Source organism: Mauremys mutica, chromosome 7 (assembly GCF_020497125.1).
Source record: "Mauremys mutica isolate MM-2020 ecotype Southern chromosome 7, ASM2049712v1, whole genome shotgun sequence".
In the NCBI taxonomy this organism is placed as follows: Eukaryota; Metazoa; Chordata; order Testudines; family Geoemydidae; genus Mauremys; species Mauremys mutica.
The window spans coordinates 87,446,437-87,467,872 of NC_059078.1; the positions used below are offsets into that span (position 1 = coordinate 87,446,437).

Below are 21,436 nucleotides of genomic sequence, written 5' to 3' on the forward strand. Positions count from 1 at the left end.
TTACATGAACTCCTCTGCTGGAGAGCTCTGCATCGCTGCCGGTGCTGCTGAGCTCGCCCCGATGTCCACCCACGAAATGAGATTCTAACTGTCCAGACAGGAAAAGGAATTCAAATTTTCCCGGGACTTTTCCTGTGTGGCTGGTCAGAGCATCCGAGCTCGGACTGCTGTCCAGAGCGTCAACAGAGTGGTGCAGTGTGGGATAGCTCCCGGAGCTAGTAAGTTCGATTTGCATCCACACTTAGGCCTTGTCTACACTACAGGACTATTTCGAATCTACTTAATTCGAATTTGTGGATTCGACCTTATGAAGTCGAATTTGTGTATCCATACTAAATACACTAATTCGAACTTCTGAGTCCACATTCACGGGGCCGGCGTCGACTTTCGAAGCGGTGCACTGTGGGAAGCTATCCCACAGTTCCCGCAGTCCCCGCTGCCCATTTGAATTCTGGGATTTCCCCCCAATGCATGCTGGGGGAAAAAATGTGTCGAGGGTGGTTTTGGGTAACTGTCGTCATTGAACCGTCAATCACGCCCTCACTCCCTCCCTCCCTGAAAGCGCCTGCGGGCAATCTGTTCGTGCACTTTTCTGGTCAGTGACAGCGTGGACGCCACAGCACTGCAAGCATGGAGCCCGCTGCGATCCTCGCCGTTTTCTCCTCCTCGCACTTTATCGTCCACCTCTTCCACATTCAGCTGCTGAGAAATTGGGCTACTTTTCAATGGTTCTGCAAGCACTGGGGGACCATAGGGGACGTTTTACCAACATGAACGTCGTATGGCCGGGCAAGGTTCCTGATGCGTGTGTTCTCAGGAACTGTGGGCTGCTCAGACGCCTGCTGGAAGGTAGTTTCTTCCCGTACCACGAAATAACTGTTGTGGATGTGCATTTGCCTATAGTGATCCTCGGTGACCCAGCCTGCCCGCTAATGCACTTGCTCATGAAGCCCTATACAGGCGCCTGGGACAGCGACAAGGAACTCTTCAAATACCAGCGAGCAGTGTGACCTGTGACTGTTCAGTTTCTTTACAGAGAAGCTGAACCTGCCCCTGTTTCTTTACCCAGTTACTGTTGACTCTCCTCTTCGGTTAAATACCCCGTTCTCCCCGTTTCCTCCACTTCCAAGACACGTGTAAAAATAAAATACATGTCACACTGTTACTGAGGAGAGGTTTCTTTATTCATGACTTTTCGTTAAAGGGTCGAAACTGGAACGCAGACTGCGGTGGGTAGGGTGTGCGCTGATGTAAAGACCGCCTCTAAACTCAAGGAATGACAGGCTCCTGCTCCTACAGCGGTCCGCATTGCCGGACTGCTTGTTTCAACGGAGCCTGCCATCCCTCCTTTTTGGGATTCTGTGTGCGGGGGGCTATGTGGCCTTGTGGCGGAGGAGGACGGATACAGATTCCTCTGCTGCGTGACTCAGCGGTCCACAACAAGGACCGCTGTATAAGATCTGTACCCGCCCTCCCCCGCTAAAAAGTCACATCCCCACCGCCCACACAGAACCTGGAAACCACCTCCCATACCGACCACGGTACCTGCTGACTGCACTGTGTGTGTTACCCGCTGCTGATCCGGCCCCCGTGTCTGTACCCTGCGAAAGGTGCCTGTCCTATGCAATTAGCAACGCACTTCCCCACGCACCCCATTCAAACACAGTCTTCAGTGAGGAAACATGACGGAAACAGTACTTAACAGCAAAGTATTTTTATTACTTAAGTACACAGTTATGGGATGGGACTGGGATTGGGACTTGTTTGAGTCTGGAAGGGAAGGACTTATGCAAACGTAGGGTATGAGAGCTTTTGGTTACTTGAGCACTCTGCTGGGGTGCAGTGACAGTATTCACGGCCCAGGGCGGGCATCCTCCTGGTTATTTAGGGTGAGGGGGGTATGTGACTTTGTGGCGGGGGAGGGCGGTTGCAGAGATACTGCTGGGGGCTCTGTCCTGCAGCGGTCCTGCAGAACATACACAAGTCGCCGGAGCGTGTCCGTTTGCTCCCTCAGTAGTACAAGCATTGCTTGACTCGCCTGCTTGTGTTCCTCACGCCACCTCTCCTCCCATTTGCTGTGTGAGCGCTGGTACAGAGACACTTTCTCCCTCCACTGCCTCTGCTGGTCCGCCTCGGCTAGGTAGCAGCCCACACATTCATCGAAAATCGTGTCCCTTGTCTTTTTCTTTCGCCGCCTAATCTTCGCCAGCCTCTGCGAGGGGGATGCTGTGGAAGGTCTGGAGACAGTGGAAGCTGTGAGATGGGAAACAGTTAGTTAATTCCTTGCAATGATACTTTTTTGCGAACAATTAACTGAGTCTAGGCTGTCTCTGTGAATTTTTTGTTGAGACCCCTGTGCCTGCTGTTGCACAAATCATTTGCGCGGTGGATTCTGGGTAAATGTCGCCAGTCATTCCTTCCTCCGGGAAAGCAAGGGCAGACAATCATTTCGATCACGTTTTCCATGAAATGCCCTGGCACACGCCATAGCGTGGCAACAATGGACCCTATTTTGCCTTTTGTGTATGTCACCGTATGTGTACTGTATGCCGCTGACAGAGGCGGACCAGCAGCGCTACACAGCAGCATGCTTATGCTTTTGCATGACAGCAGCGATGGTTACCAGGCATACTGCACCGTCTACCATACCATGAACTGGTAAGAAGACGGTAATAAGATGGTCATGGTTACCTGTCCTTTTGCACTGCGCCATTTGGTGCTGTCATAAGTGCCCCTGGTCGATCAGCCAGGGGCGCAAAAGCAAAATTTGGTAATGACCCCCCGAGTCAATCCCTCCTTTTTGGGTATCTAAAAATAGAATCAGTCCTGCCTAGATTATGTGCAAGTGTACTAGAGAACCACTGTATCATACAACCAGAGACCACAGCTGCTCTCTGTCCAATCCTGCATAAATTTTGAGCAGAACGCTATTCACAGGGTGTGCTCCTGAAACAACCCCAGCTGTTCATTCCGTTCTTCCCCCAGCCTTCCTGGGTTCCAATACCATTGTCCCCCCACTTGTGTGATGAAGTAATATAGAATGCATGAATAAGACACAGGTAGTCGTTTGTGAGAAATGAGTGGAAGGAAGCCTCCAGCTGCAATGATAGTCCAGAGATGACATTAAGGGGTGTGGAGGAGGGAGCCACTCATCCCTCTGCTAGTCCAGGGCCAATTGAATCTTTTATTTACAATGAAGGGTGGGGGCTGATGGATCTCAGCCCCCTGTTGCAATGATGAGGACGGTTACCAGCCATACTGCACCATCTACCATGAAAAATTAGCAACAGGCGGCCTTGACCGACCGGTCCCAAGCAAGTTGGTACGGTTGTCATGGTTACCAGCCCTTTTGCACTGCCCCATGTGCCAATAGGCTGATGATGAGGATGGATTTCCATCGTTTTGTACCATCAGCCATCCATAGCGTGGGGGGAGCAAGGATGTTGGTGTTGAGTGCTGCACCATCGCGTCTATCTGCAGCATTCAGTACAGATACGGTGACATGTAAAAGAGTCAACAGAGGATTGTTTTCCCTTTCACTTCTGGGGGTCGGGGGGGTGCGTAAATTGCCGAGCTATGCCCCGACCCACCGCGGACACTGTGTTTGACCCTAGAAGCATTTGGAGATCAGCCAAGAATGCAAATGCTTTTCGGAGACAGCAGGAACTGTGGGATACCTTGCGTCCTCGTTCCCCCCTCCCTCCATGAGCGTCCATTTGATTCTTTGGCTTTCCGTTACGCTCGTCACGCAGCTGCGTGCTGAGTCTGTGCTATGCCGTCTGTCCGTTTATTTATTAAAAATACTTTGGACCAGGCGTAACGTAACATTTCTTCCCCTACTTAGATGCAGGAGTCTCCGAGCGAGATCACCATGAGGACGGGCACTGAAGGAGATAGAGAGCGCATGCTGCGTGAAATCTAGCACGAACCACGGACCTATGCAGCCGTGCTCTGGGAGGCAGTGCTCCCTGAATACCGCATGAAAGCCTCGCGCGGAAAAGTGTGCTATCACGGAGCACCCAATAAGGCAGCTCTCCCCAGGAACCTCCTGCTGATGCTTATCGATTAACGGCAGGAGAGCTTCGTGGCGTTCTCCCAGGAGGATTTCTGTTCTATCACCATATATACAGAGACCTCCTTTTCACACACTTCAGATTCCTGTTATATTAAGAATAAAAGTTAACATGGTTAAAGCACTTACCGACTGCTCCTACCCCTGATTCAGGATCCGGGTTCCTGGCCGGGGAGGGTTGTTGGGGGATCTCCGTGACGGTGATGAAGAGATCCTGGCTGTCGGGGAAACCAGCGTTGTAAGCGCTATCGCCTGCCTCGTCCTCCACAAACCCTTCCTCATCTTCCCCGTCCGTGAACATCGTCGAGGAACTGTCCGTCGACACTGTCCCATCATCAGAGTCCATGGTCACTGGTGGGGCAGTGGTGGCAGGCTCCGTAGCGTCCGTTTGCCGCTTTGATTTTTTGGTAGCCTTGTCTGGGGTCCTTGATTTTCACGCGGCGCTGCGTTGCATGACGGCTATATCCTCTGTCTGTATCATGGCTTTGGAGACCTTCTCGTAGGTCTTTGCATTCCGTTCGTTGGAGCGCAGCTCCGAAAGCACAGACTCCTCGCCCCACACACCGATCAGATCGAAGAGTTCCCGGTCAGTCTATGCCGGGTCCCTCTTTCTATTCAGAGATTACATGAACTCCTCTGCTGGAGAGCTCTGCATTGCTGCCGGTCCTGCGGAGCTCGCCCCGATGTGCAACCAGAACGTCAGATTCAAACCGCCCAGACAGGAAAATGAATTCAAATTTTCGCGGGTCATTTCCTGTGTGGCTGGGCAGAGAATCCAAGCTCGGGCTGCTGTCCAGAGCGTCAACAGAGTGGTGCAGTGTGGGATAGCTCCCGGAGCTACTAAGTTCGATTTCCATCCACACCTAGCCTAATTCGAACTAGCCATGTCGAATTTAGCGCTACTCCCCTCGTCGGGGTGGAGTACCGAATTCGAACTAAAGAGCCCTCTAGGTCGAATTAAATGGCTTCCTGGTGTGGACGGGTGCACGGTTAATTCGAATTAACGCTGCTAAATTCGAATTAAAGTCCTAGTGTAGACCAGGCCTGAGTTTCTTACCAGCCAAGCCACATTCCTGGGAAATCTCCAATATGGACTGGCATCTCCAAGTTCATTGTTAGCTTAAGTGGTTCTTGATTGGGCACTTAATCTGCTGGCCAAATGCTTTACTGAGGCTATCAAACAAGTAGACAGCCAGTATTCCTAACTTCAAGTACAAAATGATACATGAATACAAATAGGAGGAATGTATTCAGTAGATCATAACCTTTACATAGATATCTTACATATCACATGTAGCATGAAACATATTCTAGTTATGTCATATATACATTCATAAGCATATTCCATAAAGCCTTATGTGGGGCACATCGCAGGTGGATTCTACAAAAACTATTTTCCAATGACTATTCTTTTGAATGTTTAAACTCATTCTCTCAGGCTATGCTTGCATCCTTCTTTGGTGTTCACTTCCCATGGACATTTGTGCCATTGCGTGTTACTGGGATTGGTGTTTGCAGAAAGTGAATTACAAAGTTACAAGAGGAGTAATTGGATAAACCAAAAGTTTACATTCATATAAGGGAGTATTTGTGCTGGAAGTGCTTGCATACCAATCCCAGAAACAGAACCATGTGATTTCTGACCAATCACAATTAACCAACACAGTCTGAATAGTGAATATTCCACGGCACTGTTTGTGATCAATCCAGAACGTTTTAAAAACCTCATCAGATAATTTTGCATACTAAGTACATTTAAGGACATCTTGATCTGTTTACAGGTATCCTGTGCAGGGGGGCTGGGCCAATGGGAGGAGGATAGATTTGCCAGATAAATTATTCACTGCCAATTATTCATGCAGCTCTAAAAACCACACAGAAGCAAAAGGGTGGGTAGAGAAGAAGGAGGCAAGCAGGGATAAAAAAAGAAAAGAGAGGGAAACGGCCAGCACTGATTACTGACAGTTCTACAAAGTAGCAGGAATCTCTGTCCTATCAGAGCTTTATCATCTCCTTCAATTTAAAGGTTTTTTATTTAAAGAAAAAAATAATCAGAGGTGGCCTGGAGTATGTAAGAGAATTACTAATGTGTCTGAACTAGAAGTTCACACTCATTCCAACTGCTTCATATTCACAGCATCAGGCCTTGTCGCCGTTGCAATAGAATTGTATGGGTCTCCAAAGACTCCTGGGCAGGATCGGCTGGGAAACGGATGCAATTACTAACATGATTACCATTAAAACAAAATAATCATTTTAATTACATCTCGGGCTTTGGCTTTTTTGCTCCCCACCCTCTCCTACCACTATCACATTCCAGGTAAGGCAGTGTGATGACGACCCTTTCCTGCAGCCCCCACTCTGGGCAGCAGCACACCTTTCCACCCAATTTGAGAGAGAGAAAATGCTGCTTCAGCAGCATCAGTACATTAAAAATGAAAATGGTAACCCCAAGCTTGTGAAGTCTCATTCCCAGAGGCTCTTGCTAGAACAGAAATAACTGCTGTAAATGGCAAGTGATTGCCATTTATTTTATTTGGGAATGTGGTGGCAATACAATCAAAACCACGGTCAGCGGACACAACACTGACAAGATGGACTGTGGCTGCAGAGGCAGGACTCTGCTTTGCAGAAACTTCCTTTGCCTATGTTTCTATCTATAAAAGCAGGCTAGAGTTTTTCTTTTCTTCCAGTGCTGTCTCATACTGGAGTTTGTTCTTATTTATTTGCTTTGAATGAGACAGATACATTAGATGGTTCAAGTCTGCAAAGAGGTCTATAGAGCAAAGGCTAGAATACAGACTAGCGAGTTGATAGTGGAAAGACTTGCTGCTTACAATGCAGAGACTTGTGGGGGTGGGGGGAGTTTACTGAAAACCACATATGTATGCAGACTCACACCACACACCCCCTTGCTTATGCCTGATGCTTTTTAATATGCTAAACTGCTGCAGACAAAAGTCACAGGGCTACAAAGCCAAAGGTGGCAGTTTTCTAAATGATGCCACCTATCTGATGTTTAGAGGAGTTTTCTCATTACCTCCTCACCATACTAACAGGAGGGAAAGGTCAAAGAACCTTAGCCCACAAAATGCCCTTTGGAGTGGATGAGAGATATTTAGATTCTGTAGCCCAGAGGCACTGGCAGCTGAATGGCTCAATCCAGTGGCAGAGAAATTTGGAGATGATTTATTGGTCTCTGCTTCTCTCTCTCACAGATCAATAGGCCGATGGTTATAGATGTAGTGGAAGCCTCTTGTGCTGTAAACAAAGCCCTAGTATAAATTAGTATGACCTGTCAAATTACAGGTACCCTTCTTTTGGTGTGTCATCTCATGGGTGGTTGAGGTACTAAGTGGCAGTCTGGCACCTAAAGCGTGACCGAGAAGACAGTCTTATGCCAAAAGATGTAACCTAATAATACACATTACTCTATATATTATCCAATGTGTTAAATATAACAGAATATAGCAGACTCAGACTAGTCTTCAGAAAGATAAAATAATCTAAATCTGCCTCAAAGGAATTTAAAATCCCGAAGCAGATGGGGAACTGAAAGATGCCCACAGTCAAATCAAAATGGAACGTTGAGAACTGACTGTTGCAACGCTAGCCCCACTAGTCCCTAGGACAAGGAGGCACCAACCTATAATGTGTGATCCAATGAGCAGGAAATTAATCTGGGGATTACCTTTTGTAAAAACCCATTCTCTTTTCTGAAACCTGTGGAAATAGCTGATTCAAGCAGTTGTTGACAGATGGTTAGTACACGTCTCTCAGTAGCTCCTTGGTTCATCAGCCGTTGTCAACCAAGCAAGTTGGTAGACTGAACGCAAGGCAAGAATGCTGCAGAAGAACATTCTTTGCTGTTGTCACACATGACATCACAATAAACTTATGCGCGCACGCGCACACACACAGGCTGGTACCATTAGCAACATTGAGACAGTCAGCCAAAATCTCTAGGAATTTTGATTTGTGGGAGGGGATGGACAAAGGACTGATACCTGCTAAACAACCAGTGGGGCCACTGGACAATTGAGATGCTAAAGGAGCACTCAAGGAAGATAAGTCCATTGTGGAGAAACTAAATGAACTCTTTGCATCAGTCTTCCCCCGGTTGAGGATATGAGGGAGATTCCCAAACCTGAGCCATTCTTTTTAGGTGACAAATCTAAGGAAATATCCCAGATTGAGGTGTCATAAGAGGAGGTTTGGTAACAAATTGATAAACTAAACAGTAATAAGTCACCAGGACCAGATGGTATTCACCTAAGAGTTCTGAAGGAACTCAAATGTGAAATTTCTGGGCTACTAACTATGGTCTGTAACCTATCATTTAAATCAGCCTTCTACCAAAATGACTGGAGGATAGCTAATGTGACACCAATTTTTAAAAAGGGCTTCAGAAGTGACCCTGACAATTACAGGCCAGTAAGCCTGATTTCAGTACTAGGCAAACAACAAAATTGTCAGACACGTAGATGAACATTATTTGTTGGGGGAAGAGTCAACATAGTTTTTGTAAAGGGAAATCATGCCTCACCTATCTACTAGAATTCTTTGAGGGGGTCAACAGGTATGTGGACAAGGGGGATCCAGTGGATATAATGTATTTAGATTTTCAGAAAGCCTCTGACAAAGTCCCTCACCAAAGACTCTTAAGCAAAGCAAGCAGTCATGGGATAAGATGGAAAGTCCTCTCATAGATTGGTTAAAAGATAGGAAACAAAGGGTAGGAATAAATGGTCAGTTTTCAGAATGGAGAGAGGTAAATAGTGGTGTCCCCCAAAGGTCTGTACTGGGCCCAGTCCTAGTCAACATATTCATAAATGATCTGGAAAAAGGGGTAAACAGTGAGGTGGCAAAATTTGCAGATGATACAAAACTACAAGATAGTTAAGTCCCAGGCAGACTGTGAAAAGCTACAAGAGGATCTCTCAAAACTGGATGACTGGGGAAGAAAATGGCAGATGAAATTCAATGTTAATAAATGCAAAGTAATACACATTGGAAAACATAATCCCAACTACACATATAAAATGATGGGGTCTAAATTATCTGTTACCACTCAAGAAAGAGACCTTGAAGTCATTGTGGATATTTCTCTGAAAACATCCACTCAATGTGCAGCAGCAGTCAAAAAAAAAAGCAAACAGAATGGTGGGAATCATTAAGAAAGGGATAGGTAATAAGACAGAAAATATTATATTGCCTCTATATAAATCCATGGTATGCCCACATCTTGAATACTGCATGCAGATGTGGTCACCCCCATCTCAAAAACGATATATTAGAATTGGAAAAGGTTCAGAAAAGGGCAACAAAAATTATTAGGGTTATGGAACAGCTGCTGTATGAGGAGAGATTAATAAAACTGGGGACTTTTCAGTTTGGAAAAAAGATGACTACGGGGGGATATGATAGGGGTCTATAAAATCATGACTGGTGTGGAGAAAGTAAACAAGGAAGTGTTATTTTCTCCTTCTCATAACATGAGAACTAGGGGATCACCAAATGAAATTAATAGGCAGCAGGTTTAAAACAAAGAAAAGGAAGTATTTTTTCACACAACACACAGTCAACCTCTGGAACTCTTTGCCAGAGGATATTGTGAAGGTCCATCAATGGCTATTAGCCTGGATGGGCATCAATGTTGTCCCCAGCCTCTGTTTGCCAGAAGATGGGAGACAAGGAATGGCTCACTTGATGACTACCTGTTCTGTTCATTCCCTCTGGGGCACCTGACCAAGGGTGAAAGTAAAATTTCTCTCTTACCGGTTCAGTGTCCCCCAGCCAGCCTGCTCGCGCCACTCAGGGCTCCAGCGGCAATTTAAATCACCAGTCCCAGCGTAGCTGCTCCGTTTGCCCCCCGCCCCCGTCAACAGCCGGGGAGGGGGCGGAAAAGGGGCAGGGATGTTAAAGTGCTGACGCGGCAGAGCTTTAAAGGACCTTGCTTAAAGCACTGCAGCAGCAGCACTTTAATAACATTGCTGCCGCTTTTGTGACCCCCACATTGGCGGCCCTGTTGGGTCTGACAGGGCCACCGATGAGGGGGCGCAAAAGCAGCAGCGCTTTAAGCGGGGTCCTTTAAAACACTGCCATGGCAGCACTTTAAAGTCAGCGGTACAGGCGGCCACCTTTTACCGGTACGCTGTACCGGCCCGTATCGCCTTACTTTCACCCCTGCACCTGACATTGGCCACTGTTGGAAGACAGAATACTGGGCTAGATGGACCTTTGTTCTGACCCAGTATGGCTGTTCTTATGCTAAAGAAGAAGATGGGAAAACTGCTGCTACAGAAGAGAAAATCCCTGTTGGAAATAACCTCATGGAAGGTTCAGCCAGGAAGGAAACAGTCAACGGACATTTCTGTCATCCAATCAGGACTCTCGATTCCCCACTGAACCAGTTAGCTCACCCGGTACCGATGTTATGCATGGAACCTGCAGGACCGAAAACTTAATCCTGTTGATACTGAATACATATTGAGTTAATAGCCACAAAATCTGGGTGTGCAGAACCACGCTATTTTATACAGGCAGAGGCTCCCATCATGAATGTGATACATAACCCAGTGAATAGGGAGGCACCTGCCCCTGAAAGTTACGTGTATGCAGACTGGACTGGAGAGGCATTGCTGTACCCACAGGAAATATTCTGTGTCTAGCCTTGTACCATACCTGGACCAGACTCCAAAAATAAGTGTTGGTTCTGTTCTGTCTTTGTTAGCTGGTTTTACATAGAATCATTATACCATGTCAGGCTGGCAGACCAGACTTATTTTCCTACATGTTATATACAATGAAGAGATAAATGGCAGGCTGACATTTAAAGATACACAAGAATTTTCCGATCCAGGAACATCCACTATTCCCCACCAGAGTCTGGACAATCCCAAAGCTTGACTAGATCTCATGCGTGAAACTGGGTTTCTGGCATTTACTGATGCTCCATGTCTATTTCCAGACAACACAGAGAAAGATCTCAGCATTATACATTTTTTATTTAAAATCCAGATTCTGGGAAAAGTGAAAACAGAAATACAGGGGGGAAGGAAGAGATTATGAAATTTCTCTAAAGTGAGCGCACAACTGGTTGAAAGACCATACTCAAAGAGTAGTTATCAATGGTTCACTGGGATGACGCATCTAGTGGGATCCCACAGAGGTCAGTCCTGGGGCTGATGGTACTATTCAATATTTTAATTAATGACTTGGATAATGGAGTGGAGAGGACGCTTATAAAATCTGTCCATGACACCAAGTGGGAGGGGTTACAAGCACTTTAGAGGACAAGATTAGAATTCGAAATGATCTTGATAAATTGGATAATTTGTTTGAATTCAACAAGATGAAATTCAATAAAAACAAGTGAAAAAGTACTACACTTGGGAAGGAAAACTAATGCACAACTACATAAAGGGAATAACTGATTGGTAGTAGTATTGCTGAAAAGGATCTGGGGATTATACAGGATCGCAAACTGAATATGAGTCAATAATGTGACACAGTTGCGGAAAAGGCTAATATCATTCCGGGGTGTATTAACAGGAGTGTTGTACATAAAACACAGAAGATAATTGTCCTGCTGTACTTGGCACTAGTGAGATCGCCTCAGGAGTACTGTGTCCAATTCTAGGAGTCACAATTTTTGGACAAATTGAAACGAGTCCAGAGGAGAGCAGCAAACATGATAAAAAGTTTGGAAAACCTGAGCTATGAGGAAAGGTTAAAAAACTGCACATTTAGTCTTGAAAAAAAGACGACGGAGGGGGACCTGATAACAGTCTTCAAATATGGTCAGAGCTGTTAAAAAGACGACAACGATCAGTTGTTCTCCATGTCCACTGAAGGTTGGACAAGAAGTAAGGGGCTTAATCTGCAGCAAGGAAGATTTAGGTTAGATATTAAGACAGACTTTCCAACTATAAAGGTAGCTGAGCTCTGAAATAGGCTTCATGGGGAGGTTGTGGAATCCCCGTCACTGGAGATTTTTATGAACAAGCTGGACAAGCACGTATCAGGGATAGTCTAGGTTTATTTGGTCCTGCCTCAACACAATGGGCTGGACTTGATGACTTCTCAAGGTCCCTTTCAGCCCTATGTTTCTATGAGTTTATGATTCTCTGCAGTAGGGGCAAGGAAAACACAGTGAAAAAATGCATCTTAGAGAACAAACCCTGAAGGTCAGTGTGGCATGCACATGGGTGCCTAACTAATGTACTACCGACGCTCTGCGGGGCACAGACACAGGCAAACATGGTTTAGCAAATTGGAAAACCATAGAAGTCTATTATAGCAAATCAAACAGCAGTCAGCATGACAGCCATTAGCCTGAAATGAATACACGGGAACTTAATGAGGTCTGTCAAGGCCAGCTTGGTGAATTAAGTTGCCAATTCTAGCTGGATTCCCCTTTCTTTACAGACTTGAAAGCATCCGAGCTGCCTCATTAGAGTTCGACAAGTGAATTGCAGGCCCTTTTGCCCAGATAAAATGGATAATTGCACTGGAACAGCAAAGTGAGGGGTTTGGGGAGAGACCTCCCTCCTTCCACAAACGCACACACCTGCTCTGCTATTCCAAACAGGTGACTGTGATGTAAGTAAGACATGACAGGCACTGAAGACCACCATGCCACAGGCACCGTACAAAAGCATCAGGCAAAGCGGTGTGATTGCCAGTCCAATGATCAGCGCAACACACAGAGCTTAACGTTAAAGGGTGCATTTGCTTCCCCACTAATCCCACTCACATATTCCCCCACTCACACACACTTGCAAAGTGCACTACACGGCTCATGTCCAAATAATTTACATTCTTGAAACAAATGGGCTTTGTAAGGCACTGGTATACCTATTCAGAAGCAGTACCTTTAAAGGGTGTTTTCTCATGTTCCATTTATTTATGCACGTTATTTTTGAATTCTCTACTGCCATACTTCCCCTGCTGCTCCATCTCTTAGCTGGGACCACTACTATCTCAAAATAAATACAGGAATAGAACCAGGGAAAACCCTCAATATCTACAAAGTGTGCCAACAGCTAATCTAAGGGAAATCACATTTGCATTACTGTTAGCCCTGTCTCCCTCCCCAACTTCACAGTCCCATTTGTTCATTTTGCCTGTTCACGTCTGGTCTTAAACCTGGATAACAAGCTCTTTAGGGCAGGGATCATCTCTGACTATTAGTAACCTCACTGTTTATCAAGAGCAATATCATAGAGGAGTTTCTAATACCCTCCACAGCTGTGTCCCATAGCAACAATGTGTCTACATTCCTTGGAACTACTGTCGTTCCAGTGGAACGTTGGACACTTCAAAGCAGGGGCGGCTCCAGGCACCAGCACACCAAGTGCGTGTTTGGGGCGGCAAGCCGCTGGGGGCGCTCTGTCGGTCGCCGCGAGGGCGGCAGGCAGGCTGCCTTCGGCGGGCATGCCTGCGGAGGGTCTGCTGGTCTCGCGGCTTTGGCAGAACCTCCGCAGGCATGCCACCGAAGGCAGCCTGCCTGCCGTGCTTGGGGCGGCAAAATGCCTAGAGCTGCCCCTGCTTCAAAGTAACATACCTAGCATGAAGCAAAGCCACCCTTTTGTGCCAGGGGCCTGATTTTCCAAGGTGAAGAGAACTTACACCTCCCTGTGAAGTCAATGGCAGCTATAGGCATTCAGTACCAGGTGATTGTAGCAGCTAAACACCACACCCAATTGTCAGCTTTAAAAATGAGACGGTATTATCTCTCTTGCTTGCTCTGTTCTAGCCAGTAGGTGGGCTTGTGACTCCTCTCCCTAGGATTTCCACCTGAACAGAGATGGACTGATAGGCTTTGGAAAATGTAATGTGATACTGTGGTGGGAAGAAGGGCATGTTCTTGCCAACCCAAAGTTCCTACAAAATGAAAATACCCTCCACAAAAAAGCGTAAGCTTGAAGCCAGACTGTCGCCTCCCAAGGACCTGTAGTATAATAAGCTAGAAGTGACTCCACCAGCAGTGTTATGGAGGAAAAGAGGACAAACAATAGCGATGACTTTTCTAGCATACTGATACCTTTAGAATGTCCTATTGGATTCAAAGAAGCACTCCCTCCCTTTTTCTCAGTACTTTACCACACATTAAAAAGGCACCATGGAAATGTTATCTCCTGGTAGAAGAACAGAAGTGCTTTCAGGATACTGGCTGAATGATGAGTATGTGGCTCATTGCCTCTGACCAATGTCCTTGCTTAAAGATCATGGACAGAGATTACGAATTGGCTCATGAACACAATTACATTAGACCAATTTCCAAAAAAGCATGAGCTCTGAAAACTAAGTTTCAATGTTGGTCCATTATGGGTAACACGATGCTAACTACAGCCAAATCCAGCAAGATGGGCTGAAAGACCCCTCACTAGAAAGCAGGTGACTCTTTTCCAGAAGAGGCCAGCAGAGAAAGAGAGTGTGACAGATTTTCTTTTTCTCTCTTCCAGCACTGCTGCCACAATGCCTTTTTCTCAACCGAGTTTAACTTTCACATCCATTCCTGAACCTTGGCCCTCCTTCCTCCCCATACTCGATGCCAGTAAGTTAAATCTCCAGCCTTCCATATATCTGAATTTATGATCTTAGTTCTCAAGATGGAGGTGACAAGTGAGAGGAGAAATGGCATGGCTGCTCCAGCTATATAAATATGGGAGCTTAATCTAGCGTCAATTCCAGATGGGTACAGAAATGCAGTTTCCGTTCATTTCTTCATGACCAGGAGGGAGCCCTCTCTCTAACACACACCATAAAATGTTTTTATGGGGTGATGTTGGGATGGGGAAGAAGGAGAGAACATTCTCTTCTAGTCTTACCTGTGTTCCAGGGAGGAGTACATTGCTTCTGTAGATAGGAAAATAGTTTGAAAGGAGGAGAGCAATAGAAAACAACTGTCTATGTGTTCAAGGATTTAGGTGAAGTCACCTAAAAGCCAATTTCCTCCTCTCCCATATCCTAGAGTGGCCTTGTGGAGACAGGACATGCAGTTCTAACATGGATTGCTCACTCACTTTGCTCTAACTAAAATACCCTCCCCTTCAGACATATCACCGTACAGAGGATCTGCAGGATGGAGATCCAGTCACTCCTCATTCATTTCAAGAGGTCTGGGCATACAAAGGAAGCAAGGAATGGGTAATACAAGTATTGCTGACTTTTTTTAAAGTTTACACTCTAAAAAGGAAAAGAAATGCCTCTGACGCACTGTCATTCTCAAAGGGGTGTTTCAGATTATTTGTTTCACATAGAAGCAGACAAAGCAAATGGGAGACAAACTTCAGGCCAATTTATCACAAGCAGCCTAATGAAGGAAACTCACCCACACAGGAGAGGGAAAGTGAAAGATCCAAGCTCCAGCACAGCAGGGAGTCTGTAGCCAGCATATTAACCAAACATTTGTAATCCAATAATTTGTATTTCTCAATTACCAAAGACTGCTCAGTTTCACATACACTGATGCACTCCTTTATCTGCACACAGACACATGCTCCAGGAATAACAAGGGTCTGCCTGGGGTCAGACAGGGAGAGGGCTCCCCTAGTCTGGGAATAGCAGGGCCCAGCATCAGACAGGGAGAAGGCTCCATCAGTTCATTTCTCCATTTCAAAACTGTTAATCATTTGACTAAGACTAGTACCAGCCATGGTGCAGCTTGTTGGTCTCCATCCTCTCCCTCACTAAACACTGGCTGCTAGGCTGTACCCAACAATCCTGAAATCAGCCCAAAATCTCCCGAGTGAGAAGCTCCTTGATCATTCTCCTTGACTGATTTTACACAACTTTATACAAGGTTAGCAACGATATAGGAGCTATCTTCTTCCTGGCAGCCAGCATGGCCAAGCTACCCTGGAAGGAGCGTGACGGTCTTCTCCTGGGGAGAAGAATCTCATCACTACAGAGAGGTCTACAAGGAGACTAAATAGCTGAGAGAGCAGAGCCATTCAGGCAGAGCTTTCCCAGAGTTTGCCACTAATCTAAAAAGGCTTGAGGGAACATTTACTTCTATACAAAATTACCTCCATGGAGACACCTCTTCCTTTGTCCCCAAAAGAAAGCAGAAGCAAAAACCAGATTCCTATTTTGGGCTGCTTTCAATCTTCGCTCTTTTCCAAAGCTTGCTCCTGAGTTAAAACCCCACACGGAGTGTGTGTTACATTTCTTTGAGCTCACACCTCACTCCTCCACCTGCCTTTTCCCAACAGATATACTCTGCCTCTGGAGCGTTATCACTCAGCTACTACCCATTGGAAACAAATGGCCTAGACTTTCAGGGATTTCATCCTTCACGGAACCCCAACAACAGGAAGGTGGAAGAGACCAAACACCCCAGGGGGCCATCACCACACAGCTGGACAGAGAGCTATGCTCCTTTTACAATTAACTGACACCAATGGGCAAGCTCTGCCCATGAGAAGAAAAAGTGTCCAGGGAAAAGGTCTCTCCAGAGGAAATCCAGGCTCCTACCTCTGCAATGCGAACACTGTAGGGCTGATTGTGAAACCTTGGAGCATTGTCATTCACATCTCCCACTTGGATATTCGCTGTCCCCTTGATCACCTGTGGCCAGAAGGATAAAAACATACAGCTGGCATTAGGCTACTGGGTATTTTCTTCATTCTCAAAGGATTTCACAGAAGGGACAGATGTAAAATTGAAGATCCAGGCAGGAAGAGACTAAAACTTCAGCAGCTGTCACTGCCCTAGAGCCACAGCTCCTGTACATCATTCTCTTTAGATCCCCAACAGCCAAGGTCCAATGGGACTTATGATGCCCCCTGCTGGTAGATGCTGGGACTAAAGTACTTCTCCATTCCCCAGTATCCAGTGCAGCCACTCCACTCCTTACAGCTCCCCTTCTAGGAGATAATAGCATTGTAGCTGCAAGATCTCCTGAGCCAGTGGCTTCTCCATTACTCCCTGCAGCTCCACAATTTCTATGTAACGGTAAAACAACTTGCATCTGTATTTCTACATCATGGCCTACAGTGCTCTCCTGTTCACTCTCTAATGCCCCTTTCAGGGAGAGGCTGGGATTGCAATGGCTGTGAACTCCTCAACAGCCAGTGTTCTCCCGGTCCCACTCCAGGCTTCTCTGGTCTCAGATCACAAAATGAAAAAAAGTCACACTTACCCCTTGGCTGTCACTGACAGAAAATTCGACCGTGAATTCTGACTTAGTCTGAAATGAAAAGAGAAGAAAAACATATAATTAGAGGTACTGTAGCGTTTATCAGTGGATGGCAGGCTTTGAACTTTAGCTGAGTATTATTACATGCAAAATACTGTCGTGGCCTTGAAGACAACAGGGAGGGGTCAGAAGCCCACTTACATACATTGTATATGAGTGCAATTGCTCAGAAATATTAACCACAGGGGCAGCTCTTCCCCTGTGTCAATAGGTGGCAGGTATTGAAGCAGCCAGCTTGCCAATTGGCAGCCGAGTACTCTAACCAGAGGCGGGTACTTCATGAAAGCCATACAGATCAAAGAAATCTGCTGTTTAACCTCCTTTGTTGTGCCCATCCGCTCCAGCATTATTCCAGCATAAGTTGTGACCCCGGCAACATAGGCTGTTTGCAATGGCAGTGAGGAGGAGTAAGCGAGGGAGAGACAGACTTCCTCTAGGACAGGGGTTCCCAAGCTGTAGCCCATGGACCACTAGTGGTCTGCAGAGAGCTGCCTGTCCTCTTTGGTTCCAGCACAAATGTGAGGGGGAGATGAAAAGAAGAGTAAATGCAAACAATATGACGAAGTTTGATCAAAAAGGACACCACACTTATCTCACTAAAGTCTGCTAAAATACAGCACTGCTTTCCTAATATTACTCTGACACTCTGCAACTGCCGGGATGTTCTGCAACTGGGAATGCCAGGGGAGGTGTCCATGAGACAAGCTCTCTAAGAAGATGTGGTCTGCAGTATACAAAGGTTTGAGGCCCCCCATAGGGGAAAGGGCTAGAAAAGTCAAATGCCCCATGCCTCTCAGCATCCCAGTTAATTCAACAGCTTAGTCTAACAAAACTAAATAAATGAAAACCCAGCACTGATCCTGTGATCCTGACTTTAATCCAGAAGGACTCTAAAGAGTCAAGGGGAAGCAAAGTCCCCATTTCTCTGCCCTAGTTTACAGATTAGAGACAAGGGACCTGTGAAGTCTCATTAATTTTCCACAAACTTTTGGTTTTCCATACCACTTCTCCCTCCCTGTGTACCATCCCCACCCCACTGGCTCCTGGACGTGAGTGCATCAACATCTTCTATACAGGAATACATAATGTATTTTCTATGCTGGATCAGGTTATTGGTCTGCCAACTCTAGTGTCCTGCCTCCAAACAATGGATGGCATCAGATGCTTAAGAAGAAGGTGGGGAGGAACTTTCTTTCCAGACAACCTCTTTTCCACCAGGGACTGTCCCATTTGAGGGCCATAAAATCTTGACAAAGAAATCATGTGGGGCTGTGGAGTGTGACATAAAATATTACAACAGAACTATCTGTTACCTGGGTACATCTGGTTTCATTTAACCCAAGTCCCATCCAGCCATCGACCAATTCCTTTCCTTCGCTGAATCTTCCTTTTACAGTTTCACTGTCCCCTAACCACTACTGCTGTGTGAATGGAGTGACAAGTGTTCTAGAGGCATTGCATAGGAAGGATCTGAAAGCAAGCTTGGAATGATTCTATGTGCTACAGACTTGGTTGATTTATTCTTAGTAAGGAAGCTCAGGGATTGCCAGGAGGCTCTGGTTTCTCAAACTGCAACTTAACGTCGCTTACACCAGGATAGCGGTTTACCTTGGAGGGGGTTTCAGGGATGGTTTACCAAAGCATACATTCCCCTCCATGAAGGCTCAGGTAATGCAATCTGAGAAGGCCTCAGGGCAATGCCTGTAGCCAGTCTAGCAGCCCAAATGCCAAGGACACAGGAGAGAGATCAGTTTTCCTTGCTGCAAGACTCTCCCACATCAGCTTTTTCATCACTACTTCTCCCACCCTCTCCGCCCACAAGTGCAGCCACAGGGAAAAAAAACCTGGGGAATGGGGACCAAGATCAGATTTTGTTGAACATAGAAAAGGATAACCCAGGGAAGAGACAGGACAGACAGACAGACAGGGCTTCCCCCAGCCTAATTTCTGTCCCCACAGCTCATTTCAATCGCATCCCTTTTTAGACTTGGTTATTTATTATTTAGCATCTAATTCTTTCTATTCAGTAAATCTTCTAAAGCTCACTTTCTCTCCCTCTCTTTTGTTCTTTTCCCTTTCACTGTTCGTTCCCTTTCTACTGCTATTTATTATATTAGTTGCCCTCTGTCCTTTTGCCCTTCCATCTCATTTTCCTACATTGTGCAAGAATTGATGCATTTCCTTTGCACCCCTCTACCTTGCTTTTCTTATGTGGTTTTCTCTTCTTCCCACTTTGTAATCTCTCCTCCCTTCTCCCTCTAATGCTCCCCACTCCCAGGCTCTGTACTCTTTCCCACCTTCATCTTCTTACACACTCTCTCCTGCTTACCCCACCAGAAACTCTCTGACACACACTTCTTCCCTGCCTACGGAAATCACACACACTCCTGCCTGTGCCCCCAAAATCTATCTCTCTCTCTCACACACACACACACACACACACACCTTGCCCTCACAATCAAGCCAATACATAAACATCTGCTGACGCCCCCAGGATCAATTCATATATGCAGACTCCTCTCCCCCCAAATCCAGTCACACACACATATACATACAGGCTCTCCCCAACCACAACCCACGTGGGATTTGTTACAAGGCTAATCTCACAAACACTCCAACTTCTTGACACAATCAGCCTCCCTTCCTCCCAATCTCCACCTCCTCTGCAAGCCCTCAGTTTCCCTCCTTGCACACTGATTCCCCTTGTCTCTTCAAGACCCTCACGCACCCCACATCTCCCTGAACTTTCTAGGCTCTCCCCTACAACTTCTCAGTGCCCTCCTGCTTCTCGCATTCCCCCATCTCCTCATAACTCCTGGTCAGCCCCTCACTCATAACACGGCAGACATCTTCCCCTGAGGGCACCTTGACTTCAATTCCACTGAAGACAATGGAAGAGGATAGTCATCTTCACTAAGGGCAGCCTTGCTTCCATATGCAAAACTGCAGGGAACTAGTGGCCATCTTGACTAAAGACTGTTTGGTTTCAGGCCTATTGAAAGTAATGGAAGATGGTGACCACTTTGAATACAGGAAGATTTGGGCGTTTGATGCCAGCAGTTGTGAGGTCATAGTATCTGAGCAACTCACCATCACTAGTGGATTTTAGCCTCACATGCCTCTGTGAGGTAGGGAAGTACTTTCTCGGTTTTATAGATAGGGAACTGAGACACAGGGAAGATTAAGTCCTTTGTTCAAGGTCACACAGGAAACCTGTGGCAGAGCAGGAAGAGATCCAAAATCTCTTGAGTTCCAGTCCAGTGACTTCATCATATGAACCCATCCTCCCTCTCATCAGAAACAGGGGAAATGCAGCAGCCAAGGGACCAGCAAAGCTCAGCTTTCAAAGACGAGCACCTAAATAGGACATCTTTCCTTTGCATTTAGGCACTCAAATAGGCATTGACTGTGAGTATGTAAAATGGTCATTTATGTATGAGATTATGCCAATTTTAGCATCCAAGTCCCTGATCTTGAGAGAAGAAGCCGTGTACACACAGTTGAAGTCACTATGAATAGTGATACCCCGTATCTCTTTAAATAAGATCCTAAATGCAGGTTCAGATTTTCTTTAGAAGTGAAAATTGAACCAGAAGAGTAGGCTTAAAAGGGGACAGGCTGAGCATGTAATCTTCTCTGAGCGCTATGCTTTCTGGCAGTTAGGGTTAATTTAATTGTTTATTAACATTACAGTAGATCACGGCTGTGAAATCCAGGGTAGGTAACAAGGCAGAACTAACTAGTGACTTCTGCTCCAGACCTTGGCTTGCTGAAGACCTTATAGTCCAGCTTCTGACCCTAGTTTGTCTCCGACTCTGCTATCTGCCTGCTGTCTGCAACTTGGTACCTGACCCTGACTTCTTGGTATCCTGACCGGACTCAATCCTGACCCCTCTACTCTTCTCCTGCCTTCAACCTGGTAACTGACCAGTGCACACAGGTCACTCACTGCCTTGTCCTGAACGTTTGCTCAGATCAATGTTGCCCACTCCCAACCCCATCCAGTCCTTCCAGAGATGACAGAAGTGAAATCCTGGACAACAGGAGCTAACCAGAAGGGACCAGCTCTAAACCAGAACCTCGGGCTCCCCAAGTATCAAAACTACCTGGATGTGTTTGGAAAGAAAAATGTGGATTCATTATTCCCACACAGGGAC

At 46.2% G+C, this 21,436-nt stretch overlaps 1 protein-coding gene across 4 annotated transcripts in view; it reads right to left on the reverse strand.

The window, feature by feature from the left end:
- CDH23 (cadherin related 23) overlaps nucleotides 1–21,436 on the reverse strand; it is a 529,883-nt gene that overhangs the window by 369,258 nt on the left and 139,189 nt on the right. For 3 of the 4 annotated variants that reach the window (XM_045025474.1, XM_045025471.1, XM_045025472.1), the window contains exons 5-6: nucleotides 17,223–17,270; nucleotides 16,556–16,648 (exon numbers count right to left, since the gene is read on the reverse strand). In XM_045025474.1, the coding sequence (XP_044881409.1) occupies nucleotides 16,556–16,648; nucleotides 17,223–17,270 (141 nt within the window). Of the gene's footprint in view, nucleotides 1–7,763; nucleotides 7,894–16,555; nucleotides 16,649–17,222; nucleotides 17,271–21,436 lie in introns of those variants that run through there. The other variant, XM_045025448.1, reaches the window with a different exon arrangement.